This window comes from Macrotis lagotis, chromosome 1 (assembly GCF_037893015.1).
Source record: "Macrotis lagotis isolate mMagLag1 chromosome 1, bilby.v1.9.chrom.fasta, whole genome shotgun sequence".
Taxonomy (NCBI): domain Eukaryota; kingdom Metazoa; phylum Chordata; class Mammalia; order Peramelemorphia; family Peramelidae; genus Macrotis; species Macrotis lagotis.
The window spans coordinates 171,178,937-171,203,376 of NC_133658.1; the positions used below are offsets into that span (position 1 = coordinate 171,178,937).

General features: G+C 38.3%; 1 protein-coding gene across 5 annotated transcripts; it reads right to left on the reverse strand.

Moving 5' to 3' along the window:
- Positions 1–2,883: 2,883 nt before the first annotated feature.
- On the reverse strand, positions 2,884–24,232 carry MGME1 (mitochondrial genome maintenance exonuclease 1). 5 transcript variants are annotated; one of them, XM_074209379.1, is made up of 6 exons: positions 24,148–24,232; positions 21,496–22,090; positions 11,863–12,082; positions 10,707–10,802; positions 4,904–5,036; positions 2,884–4,473 (listed from the first exon to the last, which is right to left on the reverse strand). In XM_074209379.1, the coding sequence occupies exons 2-6, from the start codon at positions 22,004–22,006 to the stop codon at positions 4,312–4,314; spliced, it is 1,122 nt and encodes a 373-aa protein (XP_074065480.1). In that variant the 5' UTR covers positions 22,007–22,090; positions 24,148–24,232; the 3' UTR covers positions 2,884–4,311. The 5 variants fall into 5 exon arrangements, with proteins under 5 accessions (XP_074065480.1, XP_074065482.1, XP_074065481.1 ...); XM_074209381.1 differs by lacking the exon at positions 24,148–24,232 and adding an exon at positions 23,502–23,861; XM_074209380.1 differs by lacking the exon at positions 24,148–24,232 and adding an exon at positions 23,194–23,861.
- Positions 24,233–24,440: the final 208 nt, after the last annotated feature.

Consider the following 24,440-nt stretch of genomic DNA (forward strand, 5'->3'; position numbering starts at 1 on the left):
AGAAAAAGCAAGGGACCTGCAATCAGAAAACTCAGGTTCAAATCTCATCAGATCCTGCCTACTTGTGTACCTTGAGTAAGTCACTTAGCCCACTTCAAAACAGAGCTTTAGAGATTAAGGGGGTAGCTGGTCAAATTTCCCTTCCCTTTTTTAACTCCCAGAAAAAGAAAGCTGTGCCCTATTTATCTAGAAAATAAGTAACAAAGAACTGAGATTCAAACCAGCCTTTTTGAACTCTTTGGAGCCTCTGATATTGGGTACAAGATCTTATTCAACTAAGGCAATCCAAAAATATATTCTCTGACATGGCCTCATTTATTTACAATGATTGGCTTCTGCAGGTGAGCTTTCTGACTGAAGTTCTTGTCCGACTTCTCTGTACTCTTAAGATTCAAGGTTCAGCCCGACGCAATATGGTAACAATCACATCTTAAATTTCATTTGGCTTATTAGTCTTTTCCCTTAAAAACCCTTGCTGTTGTCTCCTAATTTGCATAAGGCAGCTGTAGTTTTCATTTTTATCTTCTCAGAATCCCATCTCAAAGCAATTGTGGGGCAGCTAGGTGGCACAGTGGATAGAGCATCAGCCCTGGAGTTAGGAGGACCTGAGTTCAAAGCAATTGTAGGAGACCATTCCCTTGATTGCCCCTTATCCTCAGTCTTGCACAATCAGGGATTAAAGGTAGGTTTGGCCTCTAGAGAACTGGATGGCCAAGGGCATGCTGAAGCAAACTGCAGCTTTGTTATTGTTTTGTGGTTCAGTCGTTTTGGTTGTTTTTTGACTTTTTTTATGACCCTATTTGGATTTTCTTGGAAAAGATTGTAAAGTGTTTTGCCATTTCCTTCTCCAGCTCATTTTACAGATGAGAAGACTGAGAATAGGATGAAGTGACTTGCCCAAAGGTCACACTTAATTGTAGATGAATCTTTCTGACCTCAGGGCTGACATTCCTATCCACTATGATACCTATCCCATAAAAACTGTAGCTGCTGTGGTACAAAATAATGCAGGCATTTATTAATCTCTGCTACTTTTGGGTCTGACAGGTAAAATAGCATAATTTTTTCTCTACAAAATAATATACTTGTAATGAGAAATGCCCTTGGATCCTCATAAGTGAATGAAAAAATTATTTAAGTCCTCTCTAGATGGCACACTAGGCCTTGGGGATACTAATGCAAGAATGAGACTGTTTCTGCTTTCAAGGATCTTCTATTCTAAATTCAAGGAGACATTCTACTTATAGAAGCATGGGGCAGGCTAACAATAGGCTACTGAGGTGAGCTGATCTGCAGGAAACTCAATAGGGAAGAGCAATAGTAAAGTAGAACTGATTTGACCTAGAGGAAGGATCTGGGGGATGGGGTGGATGAGTAGATGCTCAGTATGGTCTGTGTCAAGTCTGAATAAACAGGCTAGTGAAAAGTTGGCTATATGCTCACTCAGTCAAGGAACAAGGCAGCTCAGCCTGGTATGAGAGTCTCAAAGATGAGCGGGTGATTCCCTCAGGGATGTTTGGTCTAGATGTCCTATTTTAGGTGGGGAGAAGTGGAGTACTAGTAGGATAGATGGTTGGATGGCATGAAAAGCATGATTTAAATAGAGCCTTGCAATATAACAATGGCCCAGCCAATGGGTCTGTAGGAAATTTTGTTTAAAAATGGCAAATAAAGTTCCTAGTGCCACAAATGACCAACACATTAACTTTGGTAAAATTCACATTCTATACTTAATAGAGGTGACTATGTACTAAATCAATGACATAAAATGTGCCAACTCCAAAAAAGGTGTGAATTATAAAGGTATGAATTATCTAGATAGAAATTCCATTTATAGACATAATTGTAGATATAATTTTATAGGAGAGGGATTTCCAACAGCATTAGAAATAGAAATTGTGTCCTTAGTCTTTTTTTTTGGCAAGGAGGTTATTATGCTCTGAAGTTCTCATATTTCAAAAAAACACAGTTTGCTACCATTAAGCTTTAGAGTTGTCAGAATTATAGTTTACAGAACTATATATTGGTATTTGTTTAAGTGTGAGTTTATGATGAAACCCATTATTTCCTTCTGGGTATTAGTTTCAGAACAAGGTGCTAATAGGGTCATGGAACAATCTGCCCATATTTCTTTGGTAACTTCCATTTAATTAGCAAATCAGTTTCAGTCACTTATGTCATTTGTGGTTTATGATTTTATACCCATTAAAATGTTTGCAAAACTGACATAAACAAAAATGCTGAATTTGCCCCAAAGAGGATGAATTCCTAAGGCCACAGCTGCTATCGAGGTTTCCTTGAGACTAGTAATCTTTTTTTGCTTTTTTCATTACCAGATGTATTTATAAATATTATAAACTGAGATGAAAAAATGATTATTGTAAAGTAAAATTGTAGATTGTTACAAATCATCTTCAAAAATGCAGACCCAAACTTTTCTGTATATAAACTATACACAAAACCAGGCAGTATACATTTCTTTTGTTCACTTTTGGATAGTTGGGTATGAAAATAGCAGAATTTCTTAAGAGTTCCCAGCTATATAAACATGAAAGTTTTGTTTCTCTAAAAGTGCACCAGCAGCAATCCTTACAACAGCTCCTTGCCTATTACCAAAGGAAACGTTTCAGAATGTGTATAAGATAGACATACTGGTGGGATAGATAATTCAGTAGAAGCAATTCCATCTACTTCTCAAAATTGTTTTGACATACAATTTTTAGTTGGGTTTTTTTTTTGCAAGGCAAATGGGGTTAAGTGGCTTGCCCAAGGCCACACAGCTAGGTAATTATTAAGTGTCTGAACCCAGATTTGAACCCAGGTACTCCTGACTCCAAGGCTGGTGCTTTATCCATTACGCCACCTAGCTGCCCCCAACATACAATTTTTAAAAATGAATACATATTTCTTTGTTAAATGAGTGTTTGAACCAGTTGCCTTTAAACAAAATGTTAAAAAAAGGTCACTCTAGAGGGAATATTCTAGAGTGATGCACTAAGTGGATCCTCTCTAAATTCTATGGAAGGGGCGGCTAGGTGTCTTAGTGGATAAAGCACTGTCCCTGGAGTCAGGAGTACCTGGGTTCAAATCCGGTCTGTGTGGCCTTGGGCAAGCCACTTAACCCCATTTGCCTTGTAAAAACCTTAAAAAAAAAAGACTTCTTAAATTCTATGGAGTAATTAATGAACCAGTGACCTCAGCCTCTTGGTTGTTCCAAGAACAAGACTCTCCATCTTTCGGATCCAGGCATTTTCTCTGGCTGTCACCTATGCTTGAATTCCTCTCTTCAAATCCACCTAATGACTTTACTGGCTTCTTTTAAGCCCCAACATAAGATTTCAGCTTTTACAGGAAGCCTTTCCCACTATTTTCTGTTTCTCCTGAATATAGTTTGTTTTGTATAGATTTGTTTGCATGTTTGTAAACTGCCTGAAGGCTAGGACTGTTTTCTGTCTCTTTTTTGTAACCCAGGCACTTAGCAGAGTGTTTGGAATATAGTAGATATTTGATAAATGTTTATCAATTGATTGATGGGTGAATGAGAGTTACAGGGGATGAAACAGCATGTTTAGGTTGTGCCCAGTCCCAGTGATTTACAAGGGAATACAATGAAGTCTATATACTATGTACATTTACACACACACAAATATGTATCTACCTTTATACACCTATATTGTATTATATACATTTATACAAACATACATATGTAATATATTACACATGGGCCACAATCTACAAGTTTTATTATTGGTCATTTGTAGTTGGGAAAAATACAAATATTACCTAGGCACAGGCTTTGTTCACTAAATTTTATCAACAAAGACTTCTTGAGCTTCTAATTTTGGGCACATTAGGATATAGTCCTTTAATGTTCAGAATGAAAATTACAAAAAAAGTTTTACAATACAGTCCAAGATTATCGAGTCTTTGTTCAATCTTATTTTCTTTCTTTTCAGGGAAACAGAATGTTATACCTGGTTTTTCTTGTATTGATGGACAGTTCTTCAGTTGAAAAGTTTTCTAGGTTTTCATTCATTTCAGTTGCAGTGAACTGACTGGAGTGTCATATTTTCACAATTAAAAATAACTCTCTTTGCTGGTAATAATATGGTAGCCATTATCAATATTAAAAATACTTCACATTTAAGTATCACCACTCTTAGATTTCATTAGATAGCAAAGGGACAAATGAATTGGAGGGAGTACCCGTAATAGTGAGATCACTAATTCTATAATTCACTAAATTACAGAAGCATCATTTTCCCCAAACTATGAGAAAAATTAAACTGTCCTTGAATAATATCCTCTATCCTAGTCTGGATTTGGAGAAGTTTGGTTTTTTCCTTTTTCTGTATATTTTTCTAGTCTAAGTAGCCATTTGGACCAGTATTGAGAACAGAGCTCTGAGTCCATGAAATGTGTGTGAGCAGGGGATCCATCTTTGTAGGCCACCACAATTAAACCACATTGAACCTGAGGGGAAAAAAAAAACATTTTCAGCAAGTTCTAAAATAGTATTGAGAATTTGGGTATATTTTCTTCACCTTTTAGGTCAAAAAAATTTAAGCTCAGAATAAAATAACCTACAAATTGTTTTCACATTCACCAAGCTGTATATGACATGAGACTCTGGACCAAGTTGCACATCCATCATAAAGGATAATGGGATGGCTTTAGAGTGTCATAGGCAGAAAGCAATAAATACTTGATAGACTGGAATGGGAGATGATCAGTAGGGAAGTGCAGAGGAAGAATAAAAGAAAATCCTTGTCAGATTGACTGAGGCTCAAGAAAGAGATTAGGCTTAAGAGATCTCAGAAAAAGTAGAAGAAATAAAGCACAAATGAAGCAAGCCCTTAGACAAATACCAAGCAAAGTGTACAGTTCAGGTCAAAAGACTGACCTCAAAGTGATAGTTGATGTCATGGTTAATGGCTCCAACATAGGCTACCACTTGTAAAGGGTTGTCATATGTGTTCTGGATAAATGGCTTTGGTTTCTCTGATGTCTTCCAATCAATCACACACAGCTTACCCCTGCCACAAAAACAATACAAAAGCCCGACTTTCAGGTTAGGCTGCTAAGCAAGAACAAGCTTGGAACGAAAGCCCTCCCTGCAGGTCCTTTGCTATACATCCCTCATGACATCCTAGCAATCCGTCCCAATTTTTCACAGTAAGGTGCATTCCATTTTAAAAGACTTCCCCCTTGGATTTTTAATCCTTTTAAGAAAGACACCACTGCTAATAATAACTTTGTTAGCTCCTTCTTCCCAGCGAGAAACTCTTTAACCTTTCCTTGACACGCTAATTCATAGTAATTACTAGCTGCTTCCTCTCAGGCCATGCAGTATCACTGGCTTCCTGTGGTGCAGGATTGAGTGCCAGTCAGTGCTAGTCCCAGCACCAGTGTCTTCTCCCCACAGCCCTTTGCCTCTCGCTCCTCTGGGCTCTGGACTCCTTCTTTAATACTTCTTTTTGTGGCCTCATTTTCACACAAGGGGTGAGAGGAAAGTGCTGCTGACATCTAAGATTGGCACACTGCCCATGGACTAGATAGCTGGGAGACTGTTGAGCATGTCACATTTTGGCCTCCCATCTGTAAAATGGGGATAACAACACCTGGATTGGCTGCCTCCCAGGGGTGCATAAGATCCTTTGTGAGCTTTAAAGCATCAAATATAGATCAGTTATTATATTCTATTTTATCTTTCTACTTGAATGGACAATTTAAATACCATGACTTCTATTATACAAACTAAAAATGATGATAAAGTAGAACTTCTTGTCTGAAACAAAACAGAAAAAGTCCATCATTATCAATGTTCACTGACAGAGCTGGGGATGCAGTGGATGGAGCACTCGGCTTGGAGTCAGGAAGACCTATATACAAATCCTTCAGAAACTTTCCTAGCTGTGTGACACATGGCTAAGCCATGTGACTGCTCTGGGCCTTAGTTTCCTTATCTGTAAAATGGGAATAACAACAGCACTTAATTTCTAGGGAATCTGATAAGATTTCTGTACTTTGCAATCTTTGTAGTTATATAAATTATAGCCATTATTATTATTGAGCACTATATGAATTCCTTGATGTAAAAAAAAACCTTATCAATGTGAGAATTTGTCATGTCCATGTTTGATATGATGGTTTACTTTTCACTTTATTATTGTTATTTTTCCAAGTGTGTATGTGTTTGGGGGTGGAATAGAGGGCAAGAGAAGAAATGCCTATAGATTTCTTTTTTGGTGGTATAAATTTTTTTCAACCTCAAAAGAATAAAAATAAAAAAAAAGGAAAAAAGGCAATTTTGCAAAAAAGTAAATACTTAAATTATATCTGACAGTATACACCCCCAATCTCTGCAAAGAAGGAAGGGAGGTATACTTTCAAATCTCTTCTTCTAGGTCATTCTAATTATATAGTATTTAATTTTTACTTTTTTGTTCTACTTACATTGCTATAGTCATTTTATACAGAAAAGCAACTGTCTAGAACAAGAATAGAAAGAAAACAGTCACTGAAACTTTTTAAAATGCACAGAAAAAAGGAAAGTCAGAAAAAATCACTGATAAGCAACATACTGATAAGTTACATACTGATACATCTTTAAAAAGAAAAGCTGTAAATAATTAAGATTTACAGTTTCAGACACAGTACTCTTTTTCTATTCAATTACATATATGTATGTATGTATGTATACTTATGTATATATATGTATATATATATATATATATATAGAGAGAGAGAGAGAGAGAGAAATTATTTTATTTGAAATTCCTTAAGTTCAAAATTAAAAAAATGAATCTCCCAAAATGAGTCTCCCAAATAAAAATACCTGGCATACTTAGAGTGCATGCACTAGGGTTCTTTAGAAAAGAAAAATTGACCTCTTTTCTTTTTACATCACCTTCATTTCCAAATATATTGCTCCTCTACTCCCTCACATGGAGAGCCATCCCTTGAAGCAAAGAATTGAAAAACAAAGAGAAGGAAAAAGCAGTTCATCCAAACTATCATATCAACTGAGTCTGACATTCTCATCATCCCCAAACTCTGCAAAGAAGAGAAGGCAGGGTATTTTCTCTTCTTTTTTCTCCATCAAGTTTGAGCATTTTAATTTGGTTCACTTAGCATTTAGTTTTTTTTCCCCTTCTGTCCTTTTCATTTATTATTGTTTTAGATATTTTGTATATTATTTTCCTGGTTCTGCTTCCTTTGTTCTTCATTAATTTATATTGTTTTTCCATGTGTCTCTAGATTCCTCATTATTGTTTCTTATGGGACAGTAATACTTCATTACATTTGTGTACAATGTTAACCATTCCCCAACTAATGGGTACCTCCTTTATGTCCAGTTCTTATGCACTAAATTTCTTAAAAGCTCTGTTATTCGATTTTCTCCTATGGCTTCTGGTGGGTGAGCAGTAGTCTTATGTTATTCCAATTTTCTTTCCTTCTTATTTGAAGGGCTTTCTTCTGGTTGAAATGTTAAATTTAACTACCATGTAAGTCAGCTTGCTACACAGGGTTGTTTTTTTTTTTTTTTTTTTGTGAGGCAGTCTGTGGATTCTTTTAATTGGTACTTTGTTTTCTGTGTTCAGACATTCTGGACAGTCTTTTTGTATTATTTCTTTTATTACTGTGTTCAGATTTTTTGACTTGTGCTCTTCTGGGAGATCCATAATCCCTAAATTGTCTCTACTGATCATGTTTTCTTTGTATAGGAATCATATTTTCCTTCACTTTACTTTTTTGCTTTTGTTCTTTCAGATTGTCTTTTTTTTTTGCAAGGCAATGGGGTTAAGTGGCTTGCCCAAGGCCACACAGCTAGATAATTATTAAGCATCTGAGGCCAGATTTGAACTCAGGTACTCCTGACTCCAGGGCCAGTGCTCTATCCACTCTGCCATCTAGTCACCCCTCAGATTGTCTTTTACTTCTGTTTCTTTGGTGAGACTCACCACCATGGACTAAAGTTTATCTGTTCTGCTGATTATTTCTACTGTGTGTTAAGTCCTGCTTTCATGATTCTTATTTCTCTTTTAAGTCACTCTGGACATCCATTAGGTATTGATTCATTTTCCTTTGTCTTGAAATATTTACTCATAGATGCCTGTACTCTTTTCCCTGATCTGAAGGTCATTTTATTTCCTGTTATTAATATCCCTCCTTGTTATCTGCTTATGGTCAGTATCTGAGAAAATTTTCTCCTCTTGTCCATCTTTTGACTCTTTCCCCTTTGATGGTAGTTTCTAGGGCTGGACTTCAAAGCCATGTTGGGAAATTCACATTTTGCCTTCCTCAGTTTCTGTCCTCAAGGGTTTCTGGGGAGATAGAACTTGTCTCAGTTGGATGCTGGGTTCTTTCTCGCAGTTTTGGTGGAGTACTTCACATGAATGCATTCCTTTGTTCCTTAGCTCTCTCTACTTGAGTTGCCAAGCTGCTGTGCTAGCCAGAGTAAGCTTCTGCCTTTTTTGATTTTCGACAGCAGCGAGAGCAGGGTGGAGCTGTGTGCTCTTGCAAGGTTATGAGATTGTGTAGTTCTGTGTGAATAAAATGGGAAGTGGGGGAAGAGCTGCTGAGTGAGTGAATTAGGGGTTAGGAATCAGACTTTTCTGCTGTGAGTGTATCAGTTTTTACCTTGTTAAGGTCCTTGGTATCTCTGGACCATGGAGACAACTGAAATTACTTTACCGTTGCATTTAAGCTATTTTAGAGAGATTTGAAAGGTTATAAGGATCAGAGAATATAAAAGCTTTTAAAATCCACAAAAAGCGAAATTCAATGGAAGCATGTTAGGGTTGGGTTTATTTGGGGGCATCTTATTTCCTTTCCTAAGGATGGTTCTGAGAATATAAATATGTACATCATGGCAGAATACTATCTGACAAGAACATTATATTTGGAATCAGAGGACCTAGCTGAAACAGCAGCTCTGCCACTCATGAGCTCTGACTGAGTAAATGCTTCAGTTTCATTATCTATAGATTGGATTTAATAATACATGCACTACTTATTTCACAGATTTGTGAGGAAAGCTCTCTGTAAACTTTAAAAAGTTACTGAAATAAGAGTTATTTTTTGATTGAATAACCTCATTTCACTCTTCTTTTCCCCGAACTATATAACCATGAGGTTTAGGGAAACTTTCTGGTGAGGTCCTCAAAGTTCCCATATCACTCTGCAATAATTTTGCAAGAAAGGGAGAAGGGGATAAAAAATAGAGCCACCTTTAAAAGATAATTGCTATAATAAAGGGATTTTTGTTGTCAATAGTGTTTTATGTTATAATAGTATTTGGACTGCAGAGCTTTATAAAGCATTTTTTCAGAAAATAGCTTTGCCATGACAATGAAATATATTATCCTACCACATAAAAATTGCTCCATTTCTCACTTCACAAAAATTATAATGTAAAAAAAAATATTTAAATTTACCCAGGGTATAGGAACATATTAAAACTTTATACCTCTTTATGGTGGCGAAGAATTGGAAATCAAGTAAATGTCCTGCAATTGGGGAATAGCTTAGTCAACTGTGGTATATGCATGTCATGGAACACTATTGTTCTATTAGAAACCAGGAGGGATTGGAATTCAGGGAAGCCTGGAAAGATTTGCATGAACTGATGCTAAGCAAGATGATCAGAACCAGAAAAACTTTGTAGACCCTAACAGCAACATAGGGGTGATGATCAACCTTGATGGACTCACTCATTCCATCAGTGAAACAATCAGGGATAATTTGGGACTGTCTGCAATGGAGAATACCATTGGTATCCAGAGAAAGAACTATGGAGTTTGAAGACCAAGGACTATTAACGTTAATTTAGAAAAAAAAACTGATACCTTACTGTCTGATCTTGTTATCTCTTATACTTTATGTTTCTTCCTTAAGGATATGATTTCTCTCTCATCACCTTCAATTTGGATCAATGTATACTATGGAAACAATGTAAAGATTGGCAAACTGCCTTCTGTGGGGGGTAGGGGAAGGGAAGTAAGATTAGGGGAAAAATTGTAAAACTCAAACTAAATAAAACCTTTAAGTACAACCCCCCCCCCCCCAATAACTCAAAGGCAGCTAGGTGCAGTGGATATAGCATCGGCTCTGGCATCAGGAGGACCTGAGTTCAAATCTGGATTTCAACGCTTAATAATAATTACCTAGCTGTGTAACCTTGGGAAAGTCACTGAATCCCACTGCCTTGCAAAAAACAAAACAAAAAAATCTATAACTCAAACTAATGTTAAGAAAATAATGTCCCTATTAGTGGATTATATTTAGTTTCAGACCTCAGTATTGCTAATGATATTTACTTCAATATGAGTTTGATAATGATATTTACTTCAATATGAGTTTTCAACTTGATTAAAAGCATGAAAGTAAAAAAAAACTTTATAAGATTTTGGTCTTGGGTTTGTAATGATTTGCATAGGTTTTGGCTAACTTTTATTAATCAATCCTTTTACTATCTCACTGAAATAAATAAAAATGTATGGCCAGCTAGGTAATAAGGTTTGTCCTTCATTTTCGAAGACCATGACATCAAGGAGGTGATGCCACGACAAGAATGTGAATTGAATTTGAATGAGGAGGTGCTCATTTTCTCCCCCAAAACCACATGGGTCTGGTGGTCAGATATAGATCAGGATGACTGGAGATGGCCCTGGATGCGAGGCAATCAGGATTAAGTGACTTACCCAAGGTCGCAGCTAGCAAGAGTCAAATGTCTGAGGCCAGATTTGAATTCCAGATTTGAATTGACTCCAAGATCATTACTTTCTCCGGCTAGGCAGCTAGGCGACAAAGCAGACAGAGTACTGGGTCTGGAGTCAGGAAGACTCATCTTCCTGAGTTCAAATCTTACCCCATTAGATACTCTTTAGATACTCTCTGTGTAACCCTAGGCAAGTTAATTAACCTTGTTTGCCTTAGTTTCTTATCTATAAAATGAGCTAGAGAAGGAAATGACAAAATACTTCAATTTCTTTGCCAAGAAAACCTCAAATACGGTCTCATACAGAGTCAATTTTGGGCAGCTAAGTGGCAAAGTGGTTAAGAGCACTATTCCTGGAGTTAGGAGGATCTGAGTTCAAATCTGGCCTCAGACACTTAATAATTACCTAGATGTGTGACCTTGGGCAAGTCACTTAACCCCACTGCCTTGTAAAAATAAAAAAAATTAAAAAAGTCAACCTCAAATAGTCACATCCAGAGTCAGACACTACTAAAACAATTTTTTTTTTTTTTTTTTTTTTTAGAATTTTGCAAGGCAAATGGAGTTAAGTGGCTTGCCCAAGGCCACACAGCTAGGTAATTATTAAGCATCTGAGGCCAGATTTGAACCCAGGCACTCCTGACTCCAGGGCCGGTGCTTGGTGCTTTATCTACTGCGCCACCTAGCTGCCCCTACTACTGAAACAATTTAACAATAACAATGGTTATTATTTTACAGATGAAGCAACTGAAGAACAAAATTGTTAAGTGATTGAAATTAGCAATCTTGGGAGAAAGTAGACTACTTCAATATGTTATTGTGATTGGTAGACAGGAATAAAGTAATGGTTAGGGACTGGGTTACTCCCAGGGCTACTGAAGTATTGTATTACCCACTTAAAAAAAAATTGGCTTAGAACAAAGGGGGCTAAACACAGTCTAACCTCCTGTTATGGATCATACTCATGACTATCTTAAATAAGCAGAGCTTTCAGACAAGGTAAAGACAATTCTGGAGAAAAGGAGTACAGCCTTGGGAACAATGAATAAAGTAAAAGGTAATATGTAGCAGAGATGATCCTATCCATATTACTTAAATTTTTCTCCAGCTGCTTGGGATATCTATAAAGTAGCACTTACCGATATTCAGCTACACAGTCTATTAGGCCCAGGTACTTGAGGGTCTCATGATGAACTGCACTTTCTAGAGCTCTTACTCCACTTATCTCTTTTAGGACATGCTGGACACTTGCCACATAGCCAGAGCGAATAGTTTTTTCATCTAATTCCTTTAATTGCTCTTGGGATGAAAGCATGGCTTCTAATTCTTCATGGAAGTGTTTCCCTTGTAAAAAAATATCTAAGAAAAAAAGCAGGAAAAAATAAAACCTCAAAACTGACACTAAGAAAAGACTCTAATTAAAATAATTTTAAAATCACAGTTATTACAGAAATACTTTTTAAAAATAATTTCTGAACAGAGATTAAGAATATTTTCAAAAGTAGAACCATTCTAAATTGTTTTAAGATGATGAAAAGAATTTAAATAAAGTATTACATGAGAACAATCTGATGTGAACTAATGAGGCTTCTGCTAGTCGTAAACAACTTTTGAAAGAGAAGCTACAATAACTCCCTGATACTTTATAATGATATGCATTTACATATACAAAGAAAAAATAAAATAGAGGCAGCTAAAACAGGAAGAAAACAGAAAATAATGAATTATACTTCAATTAAAGAATAAAAGTTTGTGTAAACCTAATGAGGGAGTGGGAAGCCTTTTTACTATCAATATCATCTACTAGGAGAAAACTAAAAAAGCCACAAGTTAAAAGAAACCTATTTTTTTTTTAGCAAGAATATAAATCATCTCACTCATCTACTTTTTAAATATTTAATATTTACTTATGCTCATTTTGTACAATTTTTTTATACATTAATAAAATATTCTTGTTCAAGAGTAAACAAAATACCCCCTTCCCCCCCCAATGTAGACTCGCTTGAGCAATAAAGGGGAGAGAAAAAAAATTAAAATTAAAAAAAATAATAGTAATAATTGTAGGTATGGCCAGGTGGTGCAATGGATAGAGCACCAGCCCTGGAGCCATGAGCACCTGAGCCCACATCTGGCCCCATACACCCAACAATCACCCAGCTGTGTGACATGCAAGCCATCCCAGCCCCACTGCCCTGCAAAAACCAAAAAAAAAAAAAAAAAAAAAAAAGACCCCCAAAATAAAATAAAATAGTAATAATAGTAGGGGTGGCTGGGTGGTGGACAGAGCATTGACCCTTGAGCCAGGAGCACCCAGGTCCAAATCTGGCCTCAGACACCCAAAGATCACCCTGCTATGTGGCCCCAGGCTGTCCACCCAGCCCCATTTGCCCTGCACCCCCTCCCCAAAATAATAATAATAAAAAATGTGCTTCAGTCTTTGTTCCAACACCAACAACTCTGTCGCAGGTGGATCACATTCTTTATGGTAAGTCCATCACAAAAGTTACTTCCATATTTTTCCACCGTTGCCATTGCCGATCGCAACTCGCTCCTTTCTTATTTTTCCACTACCATGTACTATATTTTCTCTCTCCTTTCACTTTGACTCTGCTGTAGGGTAGCTGAGTGGCCCAGCAGACAGATCCCAGGCCCTGGGGCCAAGAGGCCCCGAGCCCCCATACCACCCCTTAGGCCCAGCATCTACCTGGCCCTATGGTCCTGGGTAGGCCTTCCAATCCCAGCTCCTTGTAAGAAGTAAAAAAAGAAAACGTGTTATATCTGACCACTCTCCCCCCATGGTCCATCCTCTCCTCCATCACTCACATCCCCCCACTTCCCCCTGCTCCCCCCTCCTTCTTACTCCTGTTGTCTATACCCCATTGAGTATATTTGCTGTTTCCTCTCCTAGCCACCTCTGATGAGAGCAAAGGTTCCCTCATTCCCCCTTGCCTCCCCCCTTCCATATCATTGCAATAGCTCATTGTAATACAGAAAAATCTTATTATATGAAATATCTTGTCCTATTCCCCCTCTCCTTTTTCTTTCTCCCATTACATTTCTCATTTTTCTATTGACTCCATTTTTACACCATATTTTATCTTCAAATTCAGCTTTCTCCTGTGCTTCAACTATAAAAGCTCCCTCTACCTGCTCTGTTAACTAAGACGGTTCATATGAGTATTATCAGTGTCATTTTTCTATGCAGGAATACATGCAGTTCATCATCATTAAGTCCCTCATATTTTCCTCTTCTCCAATCTCTATGAGTCCTGTATCTGAAGATCAAACCTTCTGTTCAGCTCTGGCCATTCTAACAGGAACATCTGAAATTCCCCGGGTTCATTGAAAGTCCATCTTTTTCCCTGGAAGCGGACATTCAATTTTGCTGGGTAGTTGATTCTCGGTTGCATTCCAAGCTCTTTTGCCTTCTGGTATATTATATTCCAAGCCCTATGAGCTTTTAATGCAGTTGCTGCTAAGTCCTGTGTGATCTTGACTGCAGCTCCACAATATTCGAATTGAATCCTTCTGGCTGCTTGTAATATTTTCTCTTTGACTTGGGAGTTCTGGAACTTAGCTATAATATTCCTAGGGGTTGGTTTTTTTGGATCTCTTTCTCGGGGAGATCGGTGGATTCTCTCCATTTCTATTTTGCCCTCTGCTTCTAGAATATCAGGGCAATTTTCCTGTAGTAATTCTTTGAAAATGATGTCAAGGCTCTTTTCCTGATCATGACTTTCAGGTATTCCAATAATATTTAAATCATCTTTCCTAAATCTGTTTTCCATATCAGTTGTTTTTTCAATGAGATGTTTCACACTTTTCTTCTAATTTTTCATTTTTTTGGTTTTAAAGTATTGAGTCCTGATTTCTCATAAATTCATCGATCTCCCTGAGTTCTATTCGTTGTCTGAAGGATTTGTTTTCCTCAGATTTTCTTATTTCTTTTTCTATCTGGCCAATTTTGCTTTTTAAAGCATTCTTCTCTTCAAAAACTTTTTGAACTGTTTTATCCATTTGACCTAAGCTGGTTTTTAGCATGCTATTTTCTTCAGCATTTTTTTGGATTTCTTTGACTAAGCTGCTGACTTCATTTTCATGTTTTTCCTGCATCTCTCTAATTTCTTTTCCCAGTTTTTCTTCTAACTCCCTCATTTGATTTTCAAAGTCTTTTCTGAGCTCTGTCATAGCCTGAGCCCAATTTCTGTTTTTCCTTGGAGTCTTTAGATGCAGGAGCTTGTGCTTCTTCATCTTCAGACTGAGTGTTTTGATCCTTCTTGGGTTCATATGCAAAATATTTCTCAATGGTGTTCCTCTTTTTTCTCTGCTTGCTCATTTTCCCAGCCTAAGCCTGTTTTTGGCATGCTTCCTGAGCTTTTGGGACATTCCCACAAGGATCTCAGTGTGTGAGGTTCTGTCCTCCCTCCTGGTCTGTGAATGACTATATGCACCCCCCTCTGCCGCAGGGCCTGATGTTCTACTGGGGGGCGCCTAGACTGTGATCAGGACCTGAATGTGGTCAGAGCCCCAGAGTCCTGTTCCAGGGACAAAGCTTGGCAGTCTCTCTCTCTTCACTCCCCTCAGTAGGTTCAATGGGCTCATGCTGTGGGGGGCTTCTGCTTATCAGCTCCGCCTGCTTCTGTTTCCTGGATCTGGGCTGAGGTGGCCACACTGCTTGCTGTGTGCCCTGAGGGGTGGGCTTCATGTGCTCGCTCTGGCAGAGGTCCCCACTGTTCCCCCAATTTGTGACCGGTGCTCCCTGGGGTATAGGTCAGGAAACTCCCCGGCTGCTGTGAGCCACCGCTCCCAGTGCCCTGGAGCTACCTCCAGGAGGCTGAAGTTCTTTCACTCTGGTGGGCTGCCCCTCCAACCCCGGGGAGCAGAGCCTTTCTGCTCTTTTCCAGGTTACCTTGAGTAGGAGAACAGCCTCACTGGGTCCTTCTGTGGGTTCTGTCTCTCAAAAATTTAGCTAGAGTCCTTACTTTTGAAGATTTATGAGAGAGCGCCTAAGACACTATACATTCTTGTTGCCATCTTGGCTCCGCCACTCATCTACTTTTAAAGTTAAAAATAGGCAAATGAAGATAAGAGTGAAAACAAGTCTGGTTAAGTCTGGAATAAGAAGAGAAGGAATAAAGACAGAAACTTAAAAAGAAAAAAAGAAATACAAGATAAAGAAAACTCAGAAAGGCACAAAGTTACACATGCTAATAAGGAACCAAGGTAAAAAAAAAAGACATAAATACCCATTTATATAGAAATGGGTATAGAGAAACATCATAAGAAAATTATCTTTAAGAAACATCACAATCATACAGTATATTTTTTTAAATATTATAAATCTTTTTTGTTTTTTAAAAAAAATTTCCCGATTGTATCTAAAGATAGCTTTTAACATCTTTTTTCTGTCTCCTTCCTTTCCCTTTCTCTCTCCCCAAGAAGTGAGTAATGTGATAAAGGTTATACATATACAATTATGTTTAACATACTTTCATATTAGTCATGTTGTGAAAGAAGAAATAGAACAAAAGGGAAAAAAAGTCATGAGAAAGAAAAAACATAAAACAGTTCAAAAAGTGAAAACAGTTATGGTTTTGGTCTACATTCAGATTCCACAGTTCTCTCTCTAGATGTGGATTGATATTTTCCATCTACAAGTCTTTTGGAATTGTCTTTGCTTTCTGAACTACAAAGAGAAGCTAAGTCTGTCATAGTTGACGATCCAACAATATTGCTATTAACGTCCTACAGTATTTTCAAATACTGAACCTATAAATATATTTAAATAAATATATTCAGTCTTTTTGCTTCCACAATGATATATGTAAATGTGGTTAATTTTTGGTTTTTGCGCATCCTTCAACACTGGTCAGTTGTTTTTGTGAGCTGTTGGCATATGAGATTACAAAGATTGGCTCCCTGTATGAAATAGATGATTGAAAATTCAAACATTAGTGGACATGGTTAAAGAACAGTTTAATGCACTTGAAATTCTCTTACCCATTGCAAATTAGTATTTTCTTTGCAGCTTGCCTAGAGCACTGGTTAAATAACAGACTTGTCTAGATCATACTGCCAATGTGTACCAAAGATAGGATCTAAATCCAGGTTTTCAGGTTCAAAGTGGTCTTTAACCACTGTGCCTCTTTCAAATCTTACTTTGAAGAAAATTCAAATGAAAATCAAGATGTAATAAAACTATTTGCAAAAAAATTCACAATAGGATTTTTAAAAATAGAATTTCTTGATACATGTAAAATTGTTAATAATTTCAATTTATACAATTATTTGAAGCACATAAATGTCATTAAAACTGTTGCTATTGTTCAGTCATTTCAGTCATGTCCAACTCTTCATGACAGCACTTGGGAGTTATCTTAGAAAGATACTGGAGTGGCTTGCCATTTTCTCCTCCAGCTCATTTTACAGATGAGGAACTGAGACAAACAAATTTAAGTGATTAACTAGTATCTGAGGCCAGATTTGAATTTAGGAAGATGAGTCTTTCTGATTTTTCATAAACATTAATGAATATGTAATATACTGATGAGAGCCATAGATAATCCCCCTTTTTAAGAAATGGAGATCATGGCAGTAGGAAAACTTTTAAAAATGTATTTAGGCCCTTGAAAGTACAAGATTTTGAAATAATTAAAACTAATTCTTAGGAGAAATCTGCACTTCTGTTATCTTAGCTTCTCTTCCTTTCCAAATTCTGAACAGTAAGCTGGTACTTAGGGAATTGCTTAAGTTCAAGAAGCATGCCAGCTCTAAACAATACCTATTTAGATCTCAAGTATGGAAGGGTCAAAAAAATGGAATTCTAGGTCTGCCTCTGTGTTCACAAAAAAAAGAACCTTATTCTTTCTGCTCTAGAATTGGGGGCTCAGTGACTAGGTTATATTGATGGAATGTAAATAAGCCCACCTTTAGCATACAGTCTCTCTTCATCTCAAGTAGCCTTTCCTTGATCCTGCTGTATTTATTTTCTCCTTAATAGCTAATATTTATATGGTGCTTAAAGGTGACTAATCAATTCATATACAGCATCTCATTTAATCCTGATTACCTTGTGTGACAGGTGCTGTTATTACTGCACATACCAGACCAAAGAAGCTATGGATTATAGAAGGTAGAGTTTAGGAGGCCCTGCATTCCAGATATGGGGCCACTATATGTGCAAAGGAAATGGGAGATGAAACACTGTATACAGGTAAGGGAGGGTCAGTTTGCCTGGATTTTGTAAAGTGGAGTAAATACACACTGGATTGGAGAGGGAGTTTTAAATGCCAGGCTGAGAATTTTGTATTTTATCATCCTAAGGAATCACTTAGGCTTTTGGAGTAGAGGAGTGACAGGGCGAGGTCTGGTTTGACAGCTCTGTGGAGGATAAATTAGAGAGGGGACAGAGTCAAAGCAGGGAGACCAATTACGTAAACGACTAAGTGACAGGTGATAATGCAGCAGCTGTCTTGTGAATGGAGAGAGGGGAATGTGAAGACAGAACTAAGAGAACTTAGGAATTGTTTGAATGTGAGTGGTGAGAGAAAGGAGACAGATCAAAGATAACTTTGAGATTAGAACCCTGTGAGACTAAGGACTGAGGTGCCCACAGTAGAAACAGAGAAGTTTGGAAAAATAATATTTTAGGAAATTAGTCCCATTTTGGTCATTTTTTGAAATGTCTATGGAATTTCTATATGGAATGTCCAGTTGGTTATGCATGACTAGAATTTATGAAAAAGAAAAGGACTGGATATACAGATTTAGGAATCAAAAAGCATTGAGATAACTGAACTCATGAAAGTAGATGTGATCAAGAGAGAATGTGTATACAGAAAAGGCCTCAGGACAGAGCTTAGTTTTCCATTATTCCTCAGCATGGTATAGGAAAAAAGAATCTAGAATTTGGAGTCACATCACCTATGTTCAAATACATCTGAGTTTCTAGCAAGTTTTATAACCCTGAGACACCTAGCCTTTCTGTGGTAGTTTCTTCATCTGTATGTGGGGATTTTACTAGATAGCTTTAAATCTGTGGTCCTATATTCACTTAAATGAGACTGTTAGTTTTTTCCTGAATATAACATTTCATCTCCTATCTCAGACTGTCCCTATGGCTCTGTGGAAAGGCTGGAGGAGGGGGAGAAAGAAGAGGAAGCCTACTTTCTAAATCTATTATTTGGAATGTGTGCTCCAGTGAGAGCAGGGATTGGCCTTTGCCTTTCTGTGTATCCACAGGGCTTAGCACAGACCAGACATATAATGGGCACTCAATTAAATACTCTGAACTGACTAGACATTTTTTTCAAGGCTTGTCTAAAATGTGACCTCTGGAAATTCTTTGCTGATTCCTGTACTTTCTAGTATTAGATTCATTTAGTTTACATCCACTTGTTCATATTGTGTTTCCCTTGAAAGAACATAAACTCATTGTGGACAAGGACATTTTGTCTTTGCATCTCCAGAATCCCACAAAAAAGCAGCTGCCTAACAAATGTCTATAAACTACACTGAATTTGGGGTAGAGAGCATTATAGTTTTCTTCTATTTAGAGAATAATATGGAAGAGGGATTGGATATGTTCTGCTTATTCCCAGAGAACTAGGTCAAAGCTAAAGAAAGGCAGAGATTTCTACTAGCTATAATTTTTTTTTTTTACAAGGCAATGGGGGTTAAGTGACTTGCCCAAGTAGGTAAGTGATTATTAAGTGTCTGAGGTCAGATTTTAACTCAGGTCCTCCTGATTCCACGTATGGTGGTGCTCTATCTACTATACCACTATAATTCTTAACAGTCCAAATTGTCCAAAAGTGGCAGAAGCTGAGTTCCCCATTCCTAGAGGTCTCCCAGCAGAAGATGAAAGTCATAGTCATTGACTGGGCACTGATTATGATAAAAGTGGAGTGCAAGGCAGCCTGGAGAAGGATTAAGATAATGTTTTGGTCTGCCTTTTATTATTTTGCAAAGGTATTGTCAAAGAAATTGAGAAATCAAGAATGTTTGAAGCATTTCTTTTTTTGTGGACTGAGGAGAAGAATTTCATTTTGTAATTTCTTTTTTAGTTTTTTTTTTGGCATGGCAGTGGGGTTAAGTGACTTGCCCAAGGCCACACTGCTAGGTAATTATCAAGTGTCAGAGCCCACATTTGAACTCAGGTCTTCCTGACTCCAGGGCCAGTGCTGTATTCACTGAGCCACCTAGTTGACCCCATTTTTTTGTAATTTTAGTCCAAGTTTTGGTTTTGGTTCTTGTTCTTAGACCTTGCATTTACTCACAGGTCTATAAAAATCAATCATCTTCTTCTGGTGTCAGAGAATTAATTCTACCTGATAGGACAGAACAAACTAACCTATAGTAGTTGTCTTGATGGAGGTCTGATCCTCCCCCTTAAGGTTTTGGGAGAAAGCAGCCAATCAGAAAGTGAGATCTTAGGGCAAGGAGTACTTTCAGAGTGAGAAGTAGTCCAAGGGTGGAGTGAGCTTTCAGGGTAAAGATGGTGGGGTGAGTAGAGAAAGACCCAAGGAAACAGTTAGTAGTACCACCTAGAGATAAAGACCATTTAAGACATCATTCCCAAACAGGTAGAAAGCTAGCATGGTGGAATAAAAAACACTGGATTTAGAGTAAGAGTGCTTATGTGAAAATCCTACCTCTACTCTGATATTAATACTCATGTGACTTCAGGCAAGATACTTAAGATCTCTGCTTCATTTTCTCAATTGTTAAATGAAGGCTGGCTTTATGACTCTCTAAGATTCCTTCCAATCCAAACCTTGATGACTTCAATGAATCTTGATTCATTGCCTCCCCACTCCCTAGTGGTTTGATAAAGTTTTCTCTTTGCTTCCATTGTTACTATTTGTTTGGGGGTATCCAATTATCTAAATAGAATTTCTGTTGCTAAGAGATATTTTTGCCTTCAAAATCTGTTAGGTCTGCTATTTAGCATTCAAAATATGCCCTGGAGCTGAGCCAGTGATCTTGTAAGTTAGTTTACCTATTTTCAATTTTCAACAAAATGTTAACTTTGACAAGTTAGCATGGTTTACCAAGATCTGAATTTGGATCATGTGTTATGGATGACTGACAGTGTTTTCAATGAAATTATTGTCAATTTAATTAGGATTTAAAAGGATTTACTTCCTATTAACTTGACTATTATGTAATGTGAACAGATGAAAAAAATTTCTCTTAGTCATAGGAAGGTACCAAAGCACAGAGGATAAAAAACTGGCCTTCATAACCAGGAAGGACTGGTTTCTGCCTCTTCCAGTGACAGATCTTTGGGGTGTTAATTAACTTCTGAGTGCTAAAATCAGCTCTCTAAGACAGTGGTTTCAGATTCAAATAGAAAAGGGACCACATAAGGAGCCCTGTGGGCTGTACATTGACTTAGAAAACCACATATGTGCATAAATTTCTTTTTTATTAATACATCAACACATTATGGTTTGAGCAGAACTTGGCCGTGTTGTGGGCTGGGTGTTTGATACCTTTACTAGAAGATTCCACGTAGAAAAGAAGGTACCAAACTGCATTAATAGGAATTTCCATATCTGATAGTTTCATGTAAAATAAAATCACAGGTTCAGTTCCTATCCCTAATTATGGAAAACAAGTAATTCTAATATGGAAATTTGCAGTGAATTTTAAGTAACATTTTAAAAAAAATGGTTCCCTTCTTACCATCACAGAATAAAAAATTCTTAAACTTAATATTTAAAGCATTATTTGTTCTTGAAAATGTAAGAGAAATAAAGTAGAATTACCTGAAGTATATTCTGCAAAGCCATCCTCTCCCAGTTTCAAAATCATTTGCTGTTTCCACCTTTCTAGGATTAAGATTTGTTTTGCTGTCATAGTTTGTTGAAGGATTCTCGTAACACTAGGCATTTTATTCTTTTGTAAAGGGATTTTCAAAGGAATTGAGGAATCAGTTAGAGTCTTTGATACATTTCTTTTTTCTGGATTGAGAAAAAGAATTGTATTTTGTGTAACTTTTGGTTCTGATTCTTGATCTTGGGCCTTACATTTACTCACAGGTCTATATAATAAATCATCTTGGATCAATGATTCTGGTGTCTGAGAACTAATTCTGGTTGACACAATAGAACTTATTAAGTTAGAGTATTTGTTTTGGTCAACTTCTTGATAAGGGTTTTTTTTCTTCTTCTGGTTATGAAAGTAACATGAAGTAGAGAAACCTACAGAAGGAGCTAGTTCTCCAAAGAACCTACTTGATCTTCCAAATTTCTTGCATATACTTGATAGTGACTGCATTTTTTAAGCTCTAAATTTCCATGAAATATAATTTGGTTCAAAGTTCTCCTCTTCAAAGGCGAATGTTTTTTTTTTGGAGGTGTCCTATGAAAGAGAAAAGTTAAATGTTACTGATCAATATTTTGACTAAAAATAAAAACCAGAAGTCAAAGAAAGTAAGATTCCACAAAACTTTCCCAGTAATTTTCCATGCTAGCACTCAGACTTAGCTTAACTTGTACTTTACTTTTAAGGGCACTCAACCATCTTTGTTGATCAACTAGTGGATCTTGCCTCTCTGAAAAATCAAGCAAAAAGACAAGATGCTTGGAATCACTAGGTAAGTTTCAGAATTAGCAGCCTGCTGCTGCTTGGTTCCTAGGGTAGAAGTGTAAAATTTCAAAACTAGAAAAGCTGGATCATAGAGTATGTGAGCCATCTTCTTCATTTTATGTACGAGTAAACAATCAAAAAACATTTGTATAGAACTTAAGATAAAATAGCACTAACTGTAAAATTAGCAAGTGATTTTAGATGAGCTCCAATTCTAGTTCTTTTATCAGATTCCCTAGCAGGGAGTATCTATCATTTAGTCAAAAAACATTTATTAAGTACTTATTTTGTTAAGACAGTGCTGACACGAAGCGACAAAAACCACTCTTTCCTTCCCCTCAAACAAATAATCCTATCCACATTTCTGGTCTTTTAAAGGAACTTCCATTTAATTGGTGACTCAGATTTAGATATATACAAAATTGATAGAATATATATTTCTTTTTTGATGGAGAGAGGGCATGAGAAGCTTGCTGAATAAGGAAAGATTTCATATATAAGTTGGTGACTGAGGGGAGTTCTGGTGAAAACAAGGGGTATAAGAGAGGAGGGAATGCAGTAGTGCAAAGGTATGGAGAAAGGAGTTGGGGTCTCAATTATTATTGGTTTTTTTTCCGAGGCAATAAGGTTAAGTGATTTGCCTGTGGTCACACAGCTAGGTAATTATTAAGTATCTGAAGCTTGAACTCAGGTCCTCCCGACTCCACAGCTGGTGCTATATCCACTGTGCCACTTAGCCGCCCCACGGAGTGTCATTTATAGGGAAGTGGAAGAAACTCCGTTTTTATATAGCAAGTACTTGATGTTTTATAAAATACCAACGTCAGAAATATAATAATGAAAACGACAGGAGCTAATAATTACATAGTGCTTACCATGTGTAAAGAACACTGGCCTTGGAATTGGGTTTAATTGGGTTCTGACACTAAACTCAGCAAAACTGGCCTGAGTCTCAGTTTATTTATCTACAATTTGGTAGACTCAAATCACACCATCAACTATATAAAACACTCTAAAATAGGGGGCGGATAGTTGCATCAGTCGTGTGGCCCCGGGAATCAGAAACACCGAATTGAAATCCCACCTCAGACCAGGTAAAGAAAGTGTCTTAGCATCTCCCAGCCTCAGTTCTGAAATAACAGCCTTTATTTTTCAGGGCTCTAGTGGAGATAAAATGAGATACCTGTAATGCATAAGATATTTATCATTACAAAGCGGGAATTCTGCATAGTGCGGATTCTAGAGACAAAGCCTTTGTTCTTCTGGCATTCAGGTACACAAGTAAATACAAAGTTTCTATAGTCATTTTTTTTTAGATTTTTGCAAGGCAATGGGGCACACAGCTAGGTCATTGTTAAGTGTCTGAGGCTGGACTTGAACTCAGGTCCTCCCGACTCGCTGCGCCACCTTAGCCGCCCTCTACAGAGTAATTCCAAGAGCTGGAGCCGCTGAGCCCCGGGGGTTGAGGGCCCGGAGGGGCATCCTGGAGGCTGGGGCTCCGCAACACGACCGGGAGGGGGTTGGGGGCCGATGGCGGCGGGGGACGCGCGGCCGCCCACGGCTTCCCTCCCGCGGCAAGGCCAAGGCCCGGAAAGCCCGCGACTCCCCGGCAGCCGGAAGGAGCCATCCGGCGCCCAATCAACGAGCGCGCCGCTCCTCGGAGCGGCGTGCGCGTGCTCGCGCGCACGTGACTGGAGGAGGTGGGAGATCGGCGAGGGCGCCCGGGAAGCGGGCTGGGGGAAGGGGCTCGCCCGGGCCCCTGAGGGTGCAGTCGGTGTAAAGCCCCGCAGCGGCTGCGGGCCCGCGGGGGGGGGGGGGGCCGTGCGTACCTTTCGCTGCTTCTCGCGGCCCCGAGGCGTGGCCGGCGGCAACTCCCGCGAGTCTTCCTGCCTCTCGCGGCATCTGGCTCCCCGGGGGCGGCGGGCCGGCATGCACCGCGGCGCCGGCCCCGCCCCCGGCCCCGCCCCTCACAGCGAGCCTCGCGGCGAGGCGGGAGGAGCGCGGGGCGCGTCCCCGGCTCCCGGAGTGTAGCCTTGGCGCCGCCATCTTGAGTCAGGGCTCCGGCGCCAGGGGCGACTCCTGCGGGGAAAGCCCACTTCCCCTCGAGTTGGGGCGCCCGGCA

What these genes read in the sequence shown, in the direction of transcription:
- MGME1 (XM_074209379.1), bottom strand. Translation starts at nt 22,006, where the DNA reads ATGCAGTCACTATCAAGTATATGCAAGAAATTTGGAAGATCAAGTAGG. An exon ending in CTTTGCAGAATATACTTCAG is followed by an intron (nt 12,083 to 21,495) that starts GTAATTCTACTT and finishes TTTTTTTCTTAG; the next exon opens with ATATTTTTTTACAAGGGAAA. An exon ending in GACTGTGTAGCTGAATATCG is followed by an intron (nt 10,803 to 11,862) that starts GTAAGTGCTACT and finishes TTTGTCGCCTAG; the next exon opens with CTGCCTAGCCGGAGAAAGTA.